The sequence below is a fragment of the Acipenser ruthenus genome, chromosome 5, assembly GCF_902713425.1.
Source record: "Acipenser ruthenus chromosome 5, fAciRut3.2 maternal haplotype, whole genome shotgun sequence".
Lineage (NCBI taxonomy): Eukaryota > Metazoa > Chordata > Actinopteri > Acipenseriformes > Acipenseridae > Acipenser > Acipenser ruthenus.
Window position 1 is genome coordinate 75,160,760 of NC_081193.1, and position 19,254 is coordinate 75,180,013.

Below are 19,254 nucleotides of genomic sequence, written 5' to 3' on the forward strand. Positions count from 1 at the left end.
TAACTTGATTTACCTTTTTTTTTTTTTTTTACAGCTGTTTGTAAGGAGCATGTGTTGCGTCCCTAATGCCCTAAAAGGCAATGTGTCTGCTTCACTTCTCTAGCACTGCTGTTCTAGATAGTCTGCCAAATAAATTAGATGGCAGGGAAGGCTGGCAAAATACAGAACAAAACTAATACAATTTTGTGCATGTTAAATATTTTACTTGCATATTTCATATTGAAATTGTTTTAGATCTCATCTTGCCAACAAACCAACACTGCCATTATTATATTTTATTATTCCTATTATTATTGTGATGCGTCTAATCCATACAAAGGTTAGTACCATTTTGGCATTGAAAGCCTTTTAAAAATAATATTACCTCACCTCATGTCAAATTTGCATTTGAGGTCACTAAGTTCAGAATTCACTGACAGGAACCTACGCAAACGGAATGATTTATCCTGACACTGCAGTTATCTGAGGCAAGCTCCCATGGCTAATGTGTTGACCGGTATTCTCCACTGTACCCAACAAATACATTTTTTAGCACATGTATCATACAAGTACTTCATAATGTTGTAATTTATCCACTTCAGATCCCAGATGCCATCCCTGCCCCTCCCTGGATAGAGCAGAGATGGTATTCCAACAGGAATGGTAAATATTAAACACTGGCATTAACAGTTGGCTTTTCCTTTCTTGTATTTCACTAGGACACTTGACCTAATATAACGTGCTTGCTGTGCAGCACAAGGAGCCCCACAGCTTCCTTCCGTCCATTATATGGATGTTCTACTTCCTCTGAGACCCCCTTCTGTTGATTATTTCTTAATCGGTCAGTCTTGAAATAGAAAGGTGTGCTAAAAAAAGCATGTTTCCTGGAAGTTGTTTTTTTATGTTTGCACTACGAAAGAAAATGTTTGCATCAATAAGTCTCTTTAACTTGGTTTCCATACCCATTGTGTTTCCAGGCATGCATACAGCAAGCCTAAATATATAGCCAGACAGCTTGTGGCCTCCTATAAACTATCCACTGATCTTCAAAAATACGGGTACTGATTTTCCTGACTGGGTAAATGTGAAATATTTTGAAATCACAGACTTGCAAAAGAGAAAGGGGTATAATTTGTTTACGTGGCAAATTAACATGCACTCAAGCATTCCGACACCTACTGTTCGTCACTGATACTAATGAAAAAAATATTGTGGTAGTCTTGCTGCCTAATTAGAAAATGTGCAAGTACTCTTTAAAGGTAGAACGAACAAAAATGTAAAGTCAATGGCTATGGTGAACCGATACAAAGGAAACCATAACATCTATATCCTTTGCATTTAGTGACTAGAGTTTGGGATTAATCTAACAACTTTAGAGATTCAACACCATGCATCCACCTTCTCAGAAATCAATAGAATGATCTGTTCAGTCTAATACTGTTACAATCACTGCTGCTCTATGCATAAAAGGACCATCACCCTCCTCTGGAGCTCGGTATACCTGTAGAGGACACTAGAGGGCAGCATGAACTGGGAGACCTTCAAACTAAGTGTAACTTGTTGAATCTTTGAGACATTTTTCAAACCTTCTGATCACACTTAAGGATGCAGTGCCCCTAAATTAGGAGATTTAGCCATACACAGGGTGAGGTTTGTGAATGATGTTAAAGTTAATAAACCTATTTTTTCCCTAAAGATTGCTCAATTTCAAAATAGTTGTAAATAGCAGAGGTTTAGAGATATCTGTAACTAGTGATGTTTCTGGTATCCTGCAATCATTTGTAAAATGGGAAGTTCCAGGTGTCTTGGAAGTGGAAGCAGACTTGGACAGGGAACATGCAGCTTTAATAAAGCTTTCAGTGTAAACCGTTCTTAAATGAGTAGAGATCGGGTACGGATTAGATTATGGGATTACATCATTCACTGTCCTCAACAGAATCTGTCAACAGCAGGAAGAAGGGGGATGATGGACCCCCTCCACTGAGGAAGCAGACATTGGGAAAGACACAGGGAAACTTGCTTCATTGTTACGCTGCTGTGGGTGCAACTATTCAACACAAGCCCTGCTTTCCACAATGCAGTGGTAGATGTTGGCAGCAAGAGGCAAGGGAGAAGTTTACAAAACAATGAAGATAGCATATGTATGGAGAAAGTGAAAAATAAACAGCACTAAAGAATCAAACAAAACATGTCATGGGTGATGAGGTGTGTTCTTTCAGTCAAACAATCCTTTGTTTCTGAAGAAATTTTTAAGCTGGAAGAGGTGAAATGGCATGGGACTTGAGAGAATGCAGATAAAGCAACAGCAGGAAGATCTGGAGAATGAATGGCTTTGTCTTGACTAATCTACCCTTTCAGCAGGATAATGCAGCACTGCTCCTTTAATGTGTAAAATTTTGCTTTGGGACCAGGCATGGGAACTGAAGATCAAGCAGGGTGCTGGAAGTTACAGGCCCATGTGATCTCTGACACTTGCAAGCAAAGCGTTAAAAAGGCATACTGGTGGACGAAATTAAAGTGCCTACCTCAGTAAGCAGGAGTTTCTATAAGAGATAACAAACCAAGGCACACAAATGCCAGGATTAGCTCACACTGCTTATTTCTGAATGATATACATTTTGATCCACCTTCATGACATTTCCATGACCTACAGCAAATGTGAAATTGGGTTACTTTTTGTATTACCCAATACCGTACTTTTGTTTAAACATACGCACCACTATACTATTACAGCAAAAACGCACTGCATTCTGTGAATGCAATGCATGACATAAACAGCACAAGCACTGCAAGCAGCAGACACAAGTCTGTCAAATTCCTGCACTGTTACTGCATACCATTCAAAACTTAACACAGAATAGAGAACATGTGACATCCTTCTGCCAGCTTTACAGCTGTGGGACTCCAAGGAAAAAAAGTGGCTGAGCTGGAATGTCTAAACCCACGTCTTGGCTCCCAGTCCTCTTTCATTTACAACTAGGACATACAGCCTCCAAAGACGAAGGTAAAATTGGTATGTACATGCTTGACATTTCTTAAAATGCTCAATAAAGATAACCAACATGGTTTCTACAATGACTTTTATTTACAGCCTGTGTACAATGTTTAGACATTTATATAAACAACAAACTACATTTAAACTTCCAATGCTGTCAGAATTAGGCTGCATCAGATTTGCTTATAAAGGCAATATATTTACACCCCCCCCCCCAAAAAAAAACCCCACAAATTTCATAGAAATTATAGCAGTAATTCCACTTTCTATAGTCTGTCACTTCAGAACAAAAGCAACACAGTTAAAACAACGTGCACATTAACATAGACTTCAGTTCAAGAAAAAAACAGGATTTATTTACTTATTTTTTTCTTAACATTTAAACTTTTTATTTGCTTAAAACAGCACTGCTTAATATTCTTATTAATACACCCCTTTCTCAGTCAGCATGGACTGCCACTGTCACCCGATACCAAGCCATAATGGCCACTAATGAACCTGTTATTGTAGCTTCTATGATATCTGCTTCTGATGGCTATTTGCTGTTCTGCACACATCAGTTGTTATTTGTAATGGGGGAGGGACTAGAATTTTCTTCAGGAGGTTTCTAAGAGGAAAATGATTTGCTTGATAAATCTGTGCAACTGATGAATCACAAAGGAGAAAACGTAAACCAAACATTTTAAACTGTTAACCTACTTGAATACAAAACTACTTCCCTCCCTCCATCTGTCTTCAGATAACCTGAACAGCACAGCTAAGGCGGCTTATCCCTTAACTTCTCAGAATGCCTATGGGACCCTGTTGATAAATGTGCATGTCTTTTGGTTTATGTAACGTAAATCCATAAATGACTACAGTACAGGGCTTTGATTATACAACATATTTTATAAGCCCAATCCCACTCCCAGGAGATCTCAAGTTCAATTGTAGGTTATGGTACTATGCAATGCTGCATGCATATATATGAGATCTGATGACTTTGAAGTGTTCCAACAAAAAGTCCAAAAGGTTCTTGAAATTAATTGGGAGTTCTGAATGTAGGGTACAGATTTCATAACAATCTTGAATCCAACCCAGCATGTTGTCTTATTGTGTGCAGATAGACAGATCCTTAGGCCTGATACCTGACATTATCAGATATCTTTTGGTCACTTTCTGGTGTATTAACAGAAATACTTAATTCAGAGAAAACATGACAAATCGAGCAATGGAAACTAATAACCCTTATAATAATACAGTATGCACAGGCATCAACAGTTTTGTACTTGAATATCAATATAAATGGAAAAAAAAATCTTCCTATAAGCAACTTGTTTCACAAGAGCTTTTGCACATCTATACAACCAATTAGTTCTTCATTCCTTATTTTAAAGAGAACCATGCAACAGTTCATTTCTTGCAAGATGACAATCGTCTAGTCAACATTTAAGCACAACTTCTTCAATAACATAAATCTTTTTAAAGACCCAAGTTAACATTTACACAGGTACACAACTCTTCATAAATGTCTTCTCCTTGCCACCTGTGAGTAATGTATTTTAGAGAGTTTTTATTATTATTATTAACATGGGAATCTCTGAGGCTGCTTCAATCAATTTCATATAACAAAATGCTTAAAGAATCTAGATTAAAAATAAAAAAGTGGAGCTTTGATCTACTGAGTCCAATATCAGTATCTGGAATATGCCTGTCCGAAGGCAGAATAGCAGGTCGGACGTTATATACAATGACCAGGTATTTTTTTAAAATAATGAATAATTTATCCCAATAATGTTTATGTTGTTCACTGCAAAGTGTTTCATTTTTGCAAGAAATAGTCAGCATCTGTGCGCTGCAACAGTCTGTCCACGCCGGTGCCATTTTTTTTTTTTTTTACTGTTGCCGGAGACTTGCTGGTTTTAAACAGTCTCTAGGCGCGGAGTATCCTTCAGTCACTGACATAGTGACCTGTGGCTTCTGATAGTCCATACCCGTGGTTGCTGTGGCCAAAGCAATGCTCAGTTTAGGTCTATCATATCCTGTCTCTTCATTCAGCATGCTTTCGGTTATAATTTGTGGTGTTTGGTAATCTCCAGTGAGGCTTTCCTGTTTGTTGTAGCTATTGCAATCATTTGCATTGAAAGAAGGCTTCTTTGATAAACTAACTGCTGGCACATTGTAACCCGTGTCTGGTGTGTAGGCGTCTTTCCTGAAGTTGTGCCGCTCTATTATAGGGGTGGCATATTCTGGTTCCTGATTGGTCAAAGGCAGTGCATACTGATTGGCTGTATACAGATAGTCATAGTTGGTCGCAGGGTCCTGTCTGCTGATTTCCTCTTTAGCGTCAGTGTCCATTGGCCTGAATGTGGACCCTTTTCTCGTCACTGTCCCTGTTCCAATCATTAGGGGCTGCTGGTAATCTTAAAAAAAATAAAACACAATTAAAAATACAAAAATGTAAAATGTGACAGGTAAGGATGGTACTTGGTTACTGGGCTGCTGGGGGGTTGCAAGCGGTGGGGGTTTGTGCAAGCTCTCCCTTGTGATTCACATCACTGGGATCCATTGTGGTTATTTACTGTTCCGTACTGTTCCATGCAAGTACTGGTAATGAAAAAAACACAACCATGCATCATAGCAGAATGAAAACCAGTAATCTAATGAGGGCCTCTTACACACATTTTTCCCCAAATAAGTCATACTTCCTTACCCCAGAAAGGATGAAGTGTGGGGAAGTGACTATTGAAGCAATATGTGAACAACCCAGCATGCACAATAGGCACTTTGCATGTACATGCAAGAAATCTCTCTTTTGAAGTCAGGTCTGAATATCCAAACTTTACCTGCCATGTTACTTTTGACCAGATCCAGTTTCTCCAGCGTTTCTTTTTCAGGACTGTAGCTGATGGTAAACTCTGTGGACTGGGGCCTGGCAAAAGGCTTTTTGATCTGTTTCCAACAGCCTGAAACAATGAAAATGAAAATCATGGGAAACATGTCTAAGAGTTGACTTAAAAAAAACAACAACTAAGCGAATAAGAACAGTTATACAGAATGTAATATTATTTTGGCTCCGTTGTTTTAGTTTCTTAGCTCCATGCTTTCTCATACAACTTTTCCGTTTGCCTGGGTGCTGCAAGTTCAACACAATCAACCGTCTGCTTGTGGATGCCTGTGTGGTCCTGTAGCATGCACAGACATGAACACTTTGGCTATCTTGTGTTGTGCTTACGCTTCACTTTCCCTCCCGTCATGGAAGAAGATAACTATCAAGCCACAGATGTTACATATTGCTTTTAAGGCAGTTTTACGTTCAAAGATGTAATCGCTTCAATTTGATACAAATGTCAAAACTCAAATTTCAACTCTGTAATATAGTGGTACTTTTTATTCTCTGTGGTGCATTTAGAATATGTTTTTATCCTGAAAAGACAGCATGAATAACTGACTAAAAAGACCAATTTAAGATTTCACTGCCATGAAATTAAGGGAACCATATCTGCATCCCTCCAATATGTTGAATGTTTCCATAAATCAGTAACAGCTATGACAGATATACTTATTTATTATTAATGATAAAACATTGAATGGGTTTGATGTATTTTTTCATAGTTGAAAAGAATAGCTTGATCAGATTTTACTTTGGTTTATCCTCGTTCCATGTGTCAGGGAGTGGTAATGATTACTCCTGGCGACACAGAACAGCAGGAAATGTTTCATAAAATGTCCAGCTAACTGGCATTCTACATTCTGCATGGCATGCTCAACACAGATAGTTAATTCTTAATCAATTAACATCCAGTTATAAAAAAGCAAGCGATTTATTGTGACAAAGCAGTAAATTGTTGTCATTCTCTGTAAGGGGCTCAGATCTTCACTCAGCAAAAACGCAGACAGGATTCCTGCCAGCCTTTTATTGTTGTGCGCCTTCATCCGAGATTTTCAAAAAGCCACCATAGGTTTATTATCGAAGTCCTTACTAACCTGCTTTAGGAGCTTCAGATAACCCATATGCATTTTCCTTTGTCTTCTTCCTACAAAAAAAATGACAAATGTGCCTGTGAGCCTGGGTGATGTATTCTATTATCACTTTGCAACAATAAGTCTGTCGAAGGCCATTTGTTTCTCGCCAAACCTACATTATAAAAGTTTTAGGAGGTACATAATACTTTGTTATACACCTTTTGGCACCAATACTGATCCTTTACATAACATCCAAATTAAAATTATGCCTTAAATTTGCAACTTCATGATCTTTACACCTTCATATTAGTCAATATTGTACCTTAACAACTACTGTTAGACCATAGAAAAAAACATTATGAACTAGAATGCCCACTCCCCCTAAATGACACAAACTCAGGATTTTAGAAAAATATAAATGATTGCATTATTTGAATACAAGTTTGCTATTACAGCTATTGTATGTGTTAAAAGGTTCCACTTACTTCCGTAAAGTTGTGTAAACACAAACTCCTGCAAACAGAAGGACCAATGAGAGGACGGCTGGGACCACAAACATGGCTAGTTTCACTTGATGAGCAAAAGAAAAAAACATGTGCTTTGTTAAAATAGGAGTAAACATTCAGTAAACAAAGCAAATCCTGATTTATAAAAATACCATTACAAGCAGTTCACTACATGCTTACCTAGGTCAGTCTGGGATGGAACAGGCTCCGTTATATCTTCCTCTTCAGCATGTGGAATTGTACCTGGGCTTGTGTTTTCAGGTATAGGTAGAGTTGAAGAATTTGCTGATAAAGTAAGAAGAAACGGATCCCATTTGGAATTGAAGGCGTGGTATGGTAAAGCATTATTATTATTATTATTATTATTATTATTATTATTATTTTATATGCTTTACCATACCACTTTGGCCTTTACAATGCTTACCTATGCTTTGCCTTGCTTTCACTATGCTTTATTGCAATTTGATATGCTTTTACTAAGGCGAACTTTCATAAGGGTATACACAATAAAACTGGCACTTTTAAACTTCCTGTTTTAATATAAAGTCATTACATTTCTGTGGTCATACAAGTATGAACCATATCAAAGCAGTGAAAACATGTGAAAAAGTTCCCATGCCCGTGAACAAACAGACTCTTTAATAGCACCAATGAGCAGTAAAAAATTACTGACACAGTCATAATAATTGATAGGTGCTGCCATTTTCAGAAGCCTTAACCGTCCTTTTTTGAAATCCTGCTCTTTAACAGAATTAAACATTAATTATTGTTACAGTAAAATGGTCTAATCCAGCCCCTCTACATACTGGCATTCTGTATAATTCTGCATGATTTTTGTCTTGTCTTGTTTAAAACCAATGTGCAGTCTGGCACTGGGTCATGTGATTTTGCTTTTCTAAGTTTAAAACTAGAATGAAACTTAAGACTAAAACAAAAGCGAGACGTTGCATATATGCTCACATGTCCCACCGACATCATTAACAGAAAATAAAATGTCTAAACTTTCACACAAGCTTGATACGTTTACCAAAACCAATACAAAAAGAGCTTAGTGAAAAATTCAAAATCACAAGGCAAACCATTTCAGACACTCTGAAAAGAAAATATGCCTGCTTAAAAGCAACAGAAAACCTAAATGCCTGCAGTATCTATTTTTTTTTTTTTTTTTAAATCAGATGCAGCAGGAATGCACTTTGCTTACCTTTCTGTTGAGAACATCCCATTAGCTCCACCTTCATGGCTATTCTCCGAAGCCCGGTTTGTGGAATGATGCGTATGTAGCGAGCAACGATAGATGGGAGAAAGTTGTTCCGTGTTTGGTGCCAGTAATCAAGGTTTCCTTCAAATATCTGTTTAAAAAAGAAGAAAAAAGTATCATTAATTATATGCAAATGAGTCTCGTACAAACCAATCACAATTTGGGTATATATATATATATATATATATATATATATATATATATATATATATATATTCTATATGTATATATATTTTTTTTTTTGTGAAAAAATAACACAACCACCACACACATTTCTCACCTTTGCTTCTGAACCTCCAGCCTGTCTGTACATCCTCCATTTATGTCCATCTTTGCTGTGCTGGATTCTGTAACTTGGTAGTGTAGATCCAGAAGTGATGATTCCTGAGAAGACATGGCTGTTTTATTAGAAGGGAAATCCCAGGGCAAAAACACAAAATGAGAAGTAAAACTGCAAATACCATATAAAGATATCATAATACTATATTTCATATTGATAGCAACTTTATATTTGTACCTATTCAAATATAAATAAGTGTTGACTTCAGACCGATTAGTTAAATTGTAGTTCCTTCCCCATTCTCGGCCCTTTACACTAGCAGCTGTGTCTGTGCTACAGCATATGATTTGGATACTTCAGCATGAAATACATTGAGACCACCTGTGGTCCTATTGACAGCTGACCAGTATTAGATATGTAGATATGTATGTATGTATGTTAAGCTAATTCAAAAAGCCATGTAAAACGCAAATTCAAGTTAATTCTTGAAAATGACTATGAAACCATGAACAAAGGCTGCAATTACAACACCTGTTCTGATCTATTGCAGTCAAACAAGGTACATTTTTGCACAGTTGCCAAGGTCAGGACAAAGAACAACTTTAGGATTTTATTTTTAGAGTGTAAATTACCAACAGAATTATCCATCAATAGATGGATAAGAGTGACCTTCAGAACTCAAAGAACATATTCTTCTCCAGTTGCTTCATGGGCAATGCTGTTGCACAACTGCCCTGTTTTGTGTCAGCAGTGCTTCCTTCTTGTTTTCAGTGATGCAAATGCACTCTGTCCAAACAGTGCCTGCATTATTCAATTGCACAGAGCTTAATGTACAACAGATGAGGACAAAATTTACTTTTAAGAGGATGACTTTACACGCTGGGCTTGTGATAACGTCAGCGTCATTATGCTACTATAATTAAAACACAATGTATGCATGGATTTGCCAGTTATGAAAGAGACAGACAATGTGAGCCATTCTTTTATATTACATAATAACCCCAAAATTCGAAGAAGATAAAGTGAGACTGGAGTTTGTAATTACTGGATGGGTGAGTCACTTAAGGTTTGTACAGGATTCATACTATAAACTTTGGGAAAGCATTACAGTTTGTGTTTTCTTTACATCTACAAACTGAAACTCTAAAAGAAATGGGACTGTACCTGTAACTGGGTCGCCCTACTTCTCCCAAAGTCACTTATTTAGAAAACCTAAAACAAACAAAAGCAAGTGTCTCTCCTCCTTCAACAAAAATGACTTGATATTGAGCGTCCTTGTAGGAACCCAGAATATACTGGTAGTATATATTTAGCAAGGTTGATTTAAAAGAAGTTTTAAAAGCCTCAGAGCTGATTGCTTTGATTTTAGCAAATAAAATAATATGAACCAAAAGTGGATGGGTAATTACCTAGTGTAGGAACTTTCTACACTAACCTGTGATATTCTTTTTCTCCCCAAGGTCTATAAGCATCCACTGGCAGGTGTTGTTACGATTAACTGCCCACGCAGATCCCTGAACATCAACAGAACACTCGGTGATCTGTCCATTTTCATTGGTCGGCTGCCAGGCAGATGTGGCTGCCATGGCTCCCGAATCCAAGATCAGTGGCTTGCTGCAATCTAAGTACAAACGTTATACATACATAATTGTATACATATTCATACAGCATCTAGTATTTATGTGAGGATTTGTTTTGTAGACTTAACATTTACCAGCTGCCTTTCTTCAGGAAACATTTCCTTTTGTTTCAGTATATACAATAAAAAAAAAAGCTAAACTTGGGGCAGGTGTGTGACAATATTGCACACTCAGCAAAGAAAGTGTGTGCACTGATCCACTCAGAATAGAATTACAGGTAGTGTGATCAAGCAAGTCGGTACGAGCCATTGCACTGCACGGCAAGCTCAATAAACACTTGAGCTGTTGACTGAGATTGAATCTGCGGGATATACTGTACAAGGAGGCAGAACTGATTTTTCATTGGTTTCCTAGGTTAAGTGGAAGATGTCTCTTTGGAATAAGTATCGATAAAATCTTACAGGGGACCACTCAATACATTCCCATGATGCATCCCTCTTGTTTACTTTCAGTGTACTGCTCTTGATTGAATTCCATTAGGACTTTGCTGTTCCCATGCCTCCTCTTCACATACTGCAAGGGTTCATTTTGAGATTAACTGTGTGCAAGTACTGGTAGCACAAGTAAAAATGTTTTTACTTTTCTTAGGCAATCTTATCTATTGTTTGTTCAGTACAGTGAATTTCACACTGAAAGGTGACACTGTAAGAGAAGCTGCAGTACAATTTTCCTCCACTTTACAAAGTCAAATCCAGACCATGTTCGCCTGACCTTTGACCTTTATAAGAAGCAGCAGTCAATGATGCCTTTTAGTATGAACTGTAGCAGCAGGTTTGTTAGCTGGGCTGACACCAAAACTCAGCTGCCTTCAAACAGGAATGGCTTTAGTTGATCCAAGCCCCAATCATGAATCCATATCTCAACGTATAAAAAAAGGAACCAATACTAGTGGTTCTTGAGTGTAGAATGACATGTTCTATCCGAGGTAAATAGATCAGCAACAGTGGGGGAACCACCTAAACAATCATTCCTTCAAGCAGAGCTTTCGCTTTTCCTTCAAATTGAACTGCAACCCTATCTTAAATCTTCTGGTTTCGTTGATCAGCACCACATTACCTCAATGGAATTAAGGCTGTGTGCAGAGCTAATATGATAAACTGGAGAGCCTCAAATGAGATTTCTTGGAAAACAAAATGTATTTTGAGAACATGATTTTGATCCCATTTTTCTTTGGATTTAACAGACCTCATTATGGTCCAATTAGCTTAGACCGGTCAAACTAAAAATATTAATAAAAGCAGGCTGGTAATGCATTAATTTGAGTGGTTATATTCTTATCAGAAGCCAGCAGCCAGATCTCTGTAACTGATATCCGCAGGTTTGTAATGATACAGGAAACCGCAAACAAAACCTGTGATAAAAGTCTTAAAATCGATATATAACAATAAAAAATAAAAAAAACCCCACACAAACTGAAGGACATTATATTATGTATCACTTGGTACCAGTACTGAAATTTGCATTTTCTTACCATTGGTGCTAAACACAATCCGCTTGTCAGACAAAGACCCCCTGGAAAACAAAATAAATAACTCATGTTATTTAAGGTATTTATTGATTGTAACTGAAGTGATTAGGTGTGGGCTCTGACAGACAGGGACACCCAGTCTAGTGCAATAGATCCTCCCCCATTGTTTCCTTCAGTAATTATCAGCAAAATGCTGCCTCACCTTTGTTTGCACTGTCCTCCCACCCTAGTCACAGGCCACATATACAGTTGTGCCTGTTTACTTATCTTAACGCTATGTTGAGAACCCGATATTGAAGGAATCTGCCACACCATTTATTAAATGCTTTGCACAACAGAAATCATATGCTGCACAACTATTATTGTTGTGCAGCATATGATTTTCCCAAGCCAGGTAATTGTATCAGCATAAGCCATAAATGACAGTCATCCTTCATGTAACTGCAGATCCAGAGGCACTGCAGAGAATGAATGTTGTGCTCCTTCCCTTGTTAATAGTGTGTCTCCCTTTGTAACAAGAACACTTTTAATGGGGGAGTGCTACAGTACACTGAGGTGCATGCTGAATTTGGATTTGGTTTCGTTGCACTTACTTGACCCTAACCAAACACTTTGAAGATAAGCTTGTAACCTTCGCTAAAACAACCAGTAAATTGCTGTTAATTGATTTAATGTGAATAGGGCCCACTGAAAGCAAAAAAAATAGCAGTGTTTTGCCACAAAGTGAACAGCTGAACTGGGGTTTAAACCAGGCTGATCTCCTTGGTCACTTTAAAACCAAAGTGCATACTTTGCAACCTTGATCTGGGGAGCTTTTATTTTCAGACATGCAACAGACTTGTCTGAACACACAGTAGTGCTTTGTACCAGTAGTTTTGCCTTTACAAGGCACACCAGCTGTTAATGCAGTTGGAGTTCAGTGTTTGCTCACAGAAGTACATGCTACATGATCAGAAACCATGATATGTTGCAGAATATTAAGCACACTGCCCTTAGTGGGGGTTTTAGCACATTTCTGTATATTCAGTCTGGAGATCAAATGCGCTTGCCTGATCTGACTCGCTGGCTCTGTCATGCCTGTGATACTGTCAAAACATCCCACTCCTTAAAGCTTGAAATTCCTAAAGCAGATCTTTGAGAAGCAGCAGTGTAAGCAACAAATTCAAATGTTTAGTTCTGAAGTCAACTTGAGTTGGCGGGTGTCTCAGCTGGCTAAAGCATGGCCTTATACTCTACTGCTGGTGACTGTACGTTCTGTAAATGCTTGTATTCCTTCCATTCGCACCTTCTCCTCCCGCTCCTCACTTAAAATGAGTGAAAATCCATTCTGCATTAGCCCCCTTTGGTTGCTTTTTTAAAGATTATTTTTCAAATAATGATGTAGGTTATATAGCCTGTTGATTGATTACTAAGCAGGTAGAAATAACCACCTTTAACCTGTTATTATCTAAATAAAACAATCTGCATATCTGCAAGTAAAGCACTCAGGCACAGAACCAGGAAATGAATAAAACACAGCAATATCTCTAATGTATCAGGAAAGTTACCCAGGTGAACCGAAGCACCTCTCCTATCTAGGTTATTCAATCTGTGTTGACAGGGTCCTATTGCAGACCTTGGCATTTCATTTGGCAGTAATATATAGTTTAAATTAAAAACACATTTACTAATTAGCACCCAATCACAGACAAAGCTCAGTCTTCTGAGGGTTCCAAATGTTAATTACAAATATCGGCAATGTGAATGCAGTAATTGGGTGATTGGTTTTCATTTGTAGTGGTTTTTAACAGGCTAGTTTAAACAAGTCAGCAAACTGATAATATCTTCAATGAGCTCCACCTAAAACAATCAAATTTGGTTGGAAAGTAAAACATAAGAGAAGACACAGTTTTTTCTCCATTCCTGTGGAGCATCCTCTTTAATAAACAGGCTAGTTGTAATCTTAATTAATAAATTAATAAATAAATTAATAAATAGCATTTTAAATCCCCAAATGTTACCTTAACAGAACAGGGTAGGGGATGGGGGGGGGGGGGGTAATCTTTTAAGGTTGGTGTTTTTAACAAAAAGAAAGAAAAACATCACATAGTATTTGGAGATAATGAGGTATTATGTGTAACTGGTCTCCCCCCATCACAAATTAGTTTTCAGACAATTAATTTCCTGCACATACTTACTCAAGACTTAATTAGGTTGAATGAATCATGATCAAATTAAGCTTTTCATGCACACGGAGCTATGGGATACAGTTGGAAAGGGGCTTAAACATGTTTAATGTATAAAATAAAAATACTAGTCAGCTTTATAGTCATAATGAATGAGATTTGATATTCTTTCTTACTTTACACCTCTAGCCCCGAATACATCTCAGCAGTTGCCATTATTTTGGCAGAAAGGTTCATACATTAGCTCAGGTTTAAGACATTCATCAACGAAATTGCAAATCATAGCTAACACAAGATAATAAATGTGCTGTGACTGAGCGAGGCAGGCCAAGGTCAAGTCTGGGAGACTGGTGAAAGACTGCTGGGGGAGGGACGACAGTGCTGTGAGTTAACCTGTGCTATTTTTCAGATTAAGAAGGAACTCTACAGAGAGAAGAAAACCACGGACAGTTGTTAAGGAAGAGATTCACAGCCTGTCGTTGCCGTGCTTCCCAGTCACGCTGGTTTATTGTTTAAAAATAAATAAATAAACCTGCTCTTTTGTTTACCTTTGTTGTTGGACTGTGTTTGTTTTTGTAATTACACCCCTCGCCATATCCTGGCACACCAAGTTATACAATCAAATATGTTTTTACTGCACAACACTGGTAATGGAACTTGACTGAAAGAATTATAGAAAACAGCTGTATACCAGTTGTAAAGACACTATATCAAAGCATGTGTTCCCTTTAATTAATTTGGCCACACGTTAAAATGTTGTAGTAATGGTACTTTACTGAGAAAATGCTACAATACAGCAGCAGAGTACCAAATATTAATACAATATGGCAGACACTTTTACCATACTGTACTGGAAATATGACTTCTTCAATAGTTTCTGAGATGGAGGCTTTGGCAGTGGCAGTTTAAAAATCAAAGTATGAAGCCAACATCACAAAGAGTTCAATAAGTCAAACTACCCCAATATGGCAGCTAACCACAGTTTTTGCCCAAGGAGTTCCTACAACACTGAAAATATGAAGTCGGCGTCTCAAATGGTTTATGAGTTACGACCAGTTGAAATAGCAGCGTTGGCGGAGGATGGACACTGTGAAGCTCCCCTCATGGTGATGCTTGATAATCAAAAACCTGATTGATACTCACTCTTTTGACTGAATGCCATTCGCCTTGATGCCTTCATACCGACTGAGGCCTTTATGCTGAATGACTGATATCTGGCCTCCCAATTCATCACTTATAACCCCAGCATGAACGGCAGCTTTACAAAGAACGGACGTCTGAAGGATAAAACACAAACATCGGTTACACTTCTGCATTATACATAGGATCCAGGCGTCTCATCTTACTTGATTATTAATGGCTGGGAGAGAACACTGAATATATGGAATTTATAACGTAAGGTTAAAACAAAACCTATTAAGGATGAGCATTAAAATGTTAATTTACTGAATCTAATTAAGATCTAGCTCCCTTCTATCAAAAGAATGAAAATGTCTTGTGGTTCTAGTAGTGAATGGTGCAATATAAATGTATTTTGTATTATCCTATTGCAAGAAAGAATGCTTACTGGTTACTTGTATGGAGTTCAATGAATGAAACATTAAGAATAGCCCCCACCCCACCCCAACAAAAAATATAATGTTTTTTTTTTGGTTGCATTTTTGGTAGTGAACAGACAGACAGAACAAAGTCAGAAAGGATAGGATTTGTTTATGTAGAAGAGAGCTAGACTGAAGTGATCCACTACTAACAAAAAAAAAAAATCAGTGGATTTTCATGCTTTTGTAGTCCATGGCTTCCTTGAAAGGGTCACAAAGAGCTCGCTAGCATGCAGTGCAGCGGGTCGTGGGTTCATGCCCCAACACAGACTCTCACAGGGAGGCTGCTCTCAATCTACACAGCTGAGAATGAACACCTGGTGTAAAACTGGGTAGGGTTAAGGTGGTCAGTCATGGTCCCCAAATCATGCACCAGTACCAACAATGACAGCCTTATTAGCCTGTCCTGACTCAGGAAAAAAAACTGAGAAAAGCCATGAGAGACAGAAAGCATTTGGTGATTCAATCCTTATTTCTAACTGAAGTGGAATGATGGGTCAAAAAATGAATGTCTATAAAGACCTTATATGAACTACATTTAAATAACTCTTCCAACATTGCAGGTTTCTAAACCATTTTAGGTCAAATAACTCAACTCAAAACTAGCAGACTGCTAGTGCAGTTAATCAATACTGTAAGACTGTTTGTATGATATAAGGCGCAAACTATTTAATGAGGTATAGTATAGAGTAGTCCAGTGAGGAAATGCACAGCTCTGATTTTAACTTGAGAATGAAGATTTATGGGTAGCCAAGATCTGATGTACATAAGTATATCTAGTTGGATCGTGCACCATATCAACGAACAAAGCATTTGAATACATCATTAACTCTATCATTTAACACCATACATATAAACATAAAGTAGGTGCCCTGTATGTGCCCTGCATCTGACCACAAAGGCAATAGACCTTTCAAATTGTAACCTAAAAGGTAATCAACAACCTGTGATAGATGATGTGAGGTTCAAGGCTTGTGAAGTCAGAACAGTAAATCAAGTTTTTCATAAATCTGGTCCAGGGATTCAGTTAGTGTTCCAAGTGAAAAATATAACCCATTAACTGTGAATTATATACAAAATGGCATTAATGGTTTTCATCTCATCATTTTTTTTGTTTTGTTTTGTTTTTTAACCAAGGAACAATCTTTTTCATTCAGTCTATTGACTATTCCTAGTATTTTTTTTTTCTTGTACAGATTCAGTGTTGTGCTTGCCAAATACAGTTCTAAATATATGCAGCTAATTCAAGCAATGATCTAACTATGTTTCTGAAATGAAGTAGAAGGGAACCTCTTTTAATCTGTAATAATGGAACAATTCAGAGATTAACTCTGCTCGGAGATCACTCTACTTACAGTGATTCTTGGAAGGTCCAGCACCTATTTTCGGCATGGTCTCAAACATATGATCTGCAGATACAACTGGACCTGTAAATGCTGGCACACACCCCTCAAGACAATCCCATTACAGCCCAATGCAGTTTCCAGTGAAAACACACTCCTGATAAACATTGTAAAGACCATGGTTCGTCTCCCCTATTCTGTTCTGGGGAATGGGCCATTGTTCTCCCTACTAGGAAGGTTATTTCCCTTCCCACTGCGATACAAGTAACTCCAAACTAGGTGAGCCCTTTCACTGGTTGTTGGGAATAACCCTCTACGAACGATCTTATGTTATGGCTGTTCCATGCGGTTTAACTGCAATCTAGGCTACAGAACTTTAGTGAACTGTATATCTGCTGATGTTTTTAGCCTGCCTGCTAACAAAGATGTGTTTTGGGTTCAGCAAGCTGATTGCGTGGCCTGTCCTTATTATAAAGTTCCAGCCTGAGAAGAATTGTGAAGCTTTCCTACATCAGGTTACGAACATCTTTATAAAAGCCAGTTACAATGATCAGATATGACAGGGTTGCATTTTAATTATGTTCCTTCTTTTCTTGTTACAGCCTGTGTATCGACTAAACAAATGTGTGGATGATAAAGTTATCATCAGTGCCTATCTGTGTTTATTAAGAAACTCACGGTATGTGAACTATAGTTAGTACTTAAATTGCTGTCACTTGATAAAATGTAAAAAAGTGATATAGTTCTGCAGAGAAAGGAAGTGATTTAAAATGACAAAGCAACTGTTCTTTCAACCTCTGCTGCTGATGGAGCCTTTAAGTCCCTTGTAGTCTTTGAATAAATACTGATCCCCTATCAAGTCCTTCTTTTCCCTTTATTATTTTGATATAAAAAGTGATATTCACCATCAAATCAAAAGAGATAAGTTATTCCTTAATGTGTCACATGAAGACCAAAATCAAAGGACGTGCTGGAAAAAGCTTAAATATTACATCCCATGATTAAATGTTTATAGGTAACAATGTTTTTCCTTAAAGAGTTTGCTCTTAATCATGAGCACACAGAAGGTTATTCGTCATTTGTGGTTTGTGGCAAAATTCCTGTTCAGGTTGCTGTTATTTATCGGCCTCCTCCTAGACCCAACTCTCTTTCTTTATAAGAGTGAGTTTTTATCATCAGTAGTTGTCAAGCATGAGAAGGACTGTTTTTTGTTAGGTGATTTTAAGATATATGATGATATACATAGAGATTCCCTTAGAAGAGATTGCATGATATTACTTGAGTCCTTTGGTTTTTCTCAACATGTTACTGGCCTAACTCATATTCACGGCCATACACTAGATTTAGTTATTTCTCATTGTCTAAATATTCAGAACTTGTCCATCGTTGATCTCACGGTTTCAGACCACTCCGCTATTATTTTTTACATTTTATTATCTGACTCTATGAAACCCGGCATGTTGTATTAAAACTCGATCTCGTAACTTAAACTACTGAGAAGTACCTGGAAGCATTGTCTGCTGCAGATTTTACCGTCAGGATCGGCTGGAGAGTTGGTGGATAATTATAACACCACTCTAACAAGCACCTTAGATACTATTGCACCTTAAACAATTAAAAACGTGGTTAATAACACAAAGCGTCTGCACAAACTTGCGTGTCGCAAATTAGAAGGTAGATGGAGATGGAGAGGGTTGGAACAATAATCGATAATATCGATAATCACGATAATCTTTTGCAGCAATATTTTTATCGCATTGAAAAATTATTATTGATAATCCTAATTATCCTCCATGACCAAATGAAGCAGGAAGTGGCTCTGCATTGAGCAGTAAGCAGCGCAGAACTGTCTGCATGAGGCGTAAAACATGATCTGTGTGAGCACTGCGTACATTGGGAAGTTAAGTATTGATTTTAAACAATATGCTGAGGATTTTAATTTTACGTAATGGTTTCATTTTGATAGTTATAGACTTGCAAAGCATTTCAATCCTATCTCTCAAACAGGCTTGAATTTGTTAAAACTGAGGAGGAGACTTCTTTTTTGTCAAAGGTTACATGTGGGGTCCCACAGGGC

General features: G+C 37.6%; 1 protein-coding gene across 1 annotated transcript in view; it reads right to left on the bottom strand.

Annotated features, from left to right (window-relative positions):
- Positions 1-3,039: 3,039 nt before the first annotated feature.
- Positions 3,040-19,254, bottom strand: part of LOC117403268 (discoidin, CUB and LCCL domain-containing protein 1-like) — a 29,157-nt gene continuing 12,942 nt past the window's right edge. Inside the window, exons 6-15 of the mRNA XM_034005293.3 lie at positions 15,380-15,513; positions 12,075-12,115; positions 10,399-10,584; positions 8,964-9,067; positions 8,627-8,774; positions 7,606-7,710; positions 7,405-7,489; positions 6,941-6,990; positions 5,800-5,919; positions 3,040-5,376 (exon numbers count right to left, since the gene is read on the bottom strand). Of these exons, the coding sequence (XP_033861184.3) occupies positions 4,850-5,376; positions 5,800-5,919; positions 6,941-6,990; positions 7,405-7,489; positions 7,606-7,710; positions 8,627-8,774; positions 8,964-9,067; positions 10,399-10,584; positions 12,075-12,115; positions 15,380-15,513 (1,500 nt within the window). The 3' untranslated portion in view covers positions 3,040-4,849. The remainder of the gene's footprint in view (positions 5,377-5,799; positions 5,920-6,940; positions 6,991-7,404; positions 7,490-7,605; positions 7,711-8,626; positions 8,775-8,963; positions 9,068-10,398; positions 10,585-12,074; positions 12,116-15,379; positions 15,514-19,254) is intronic.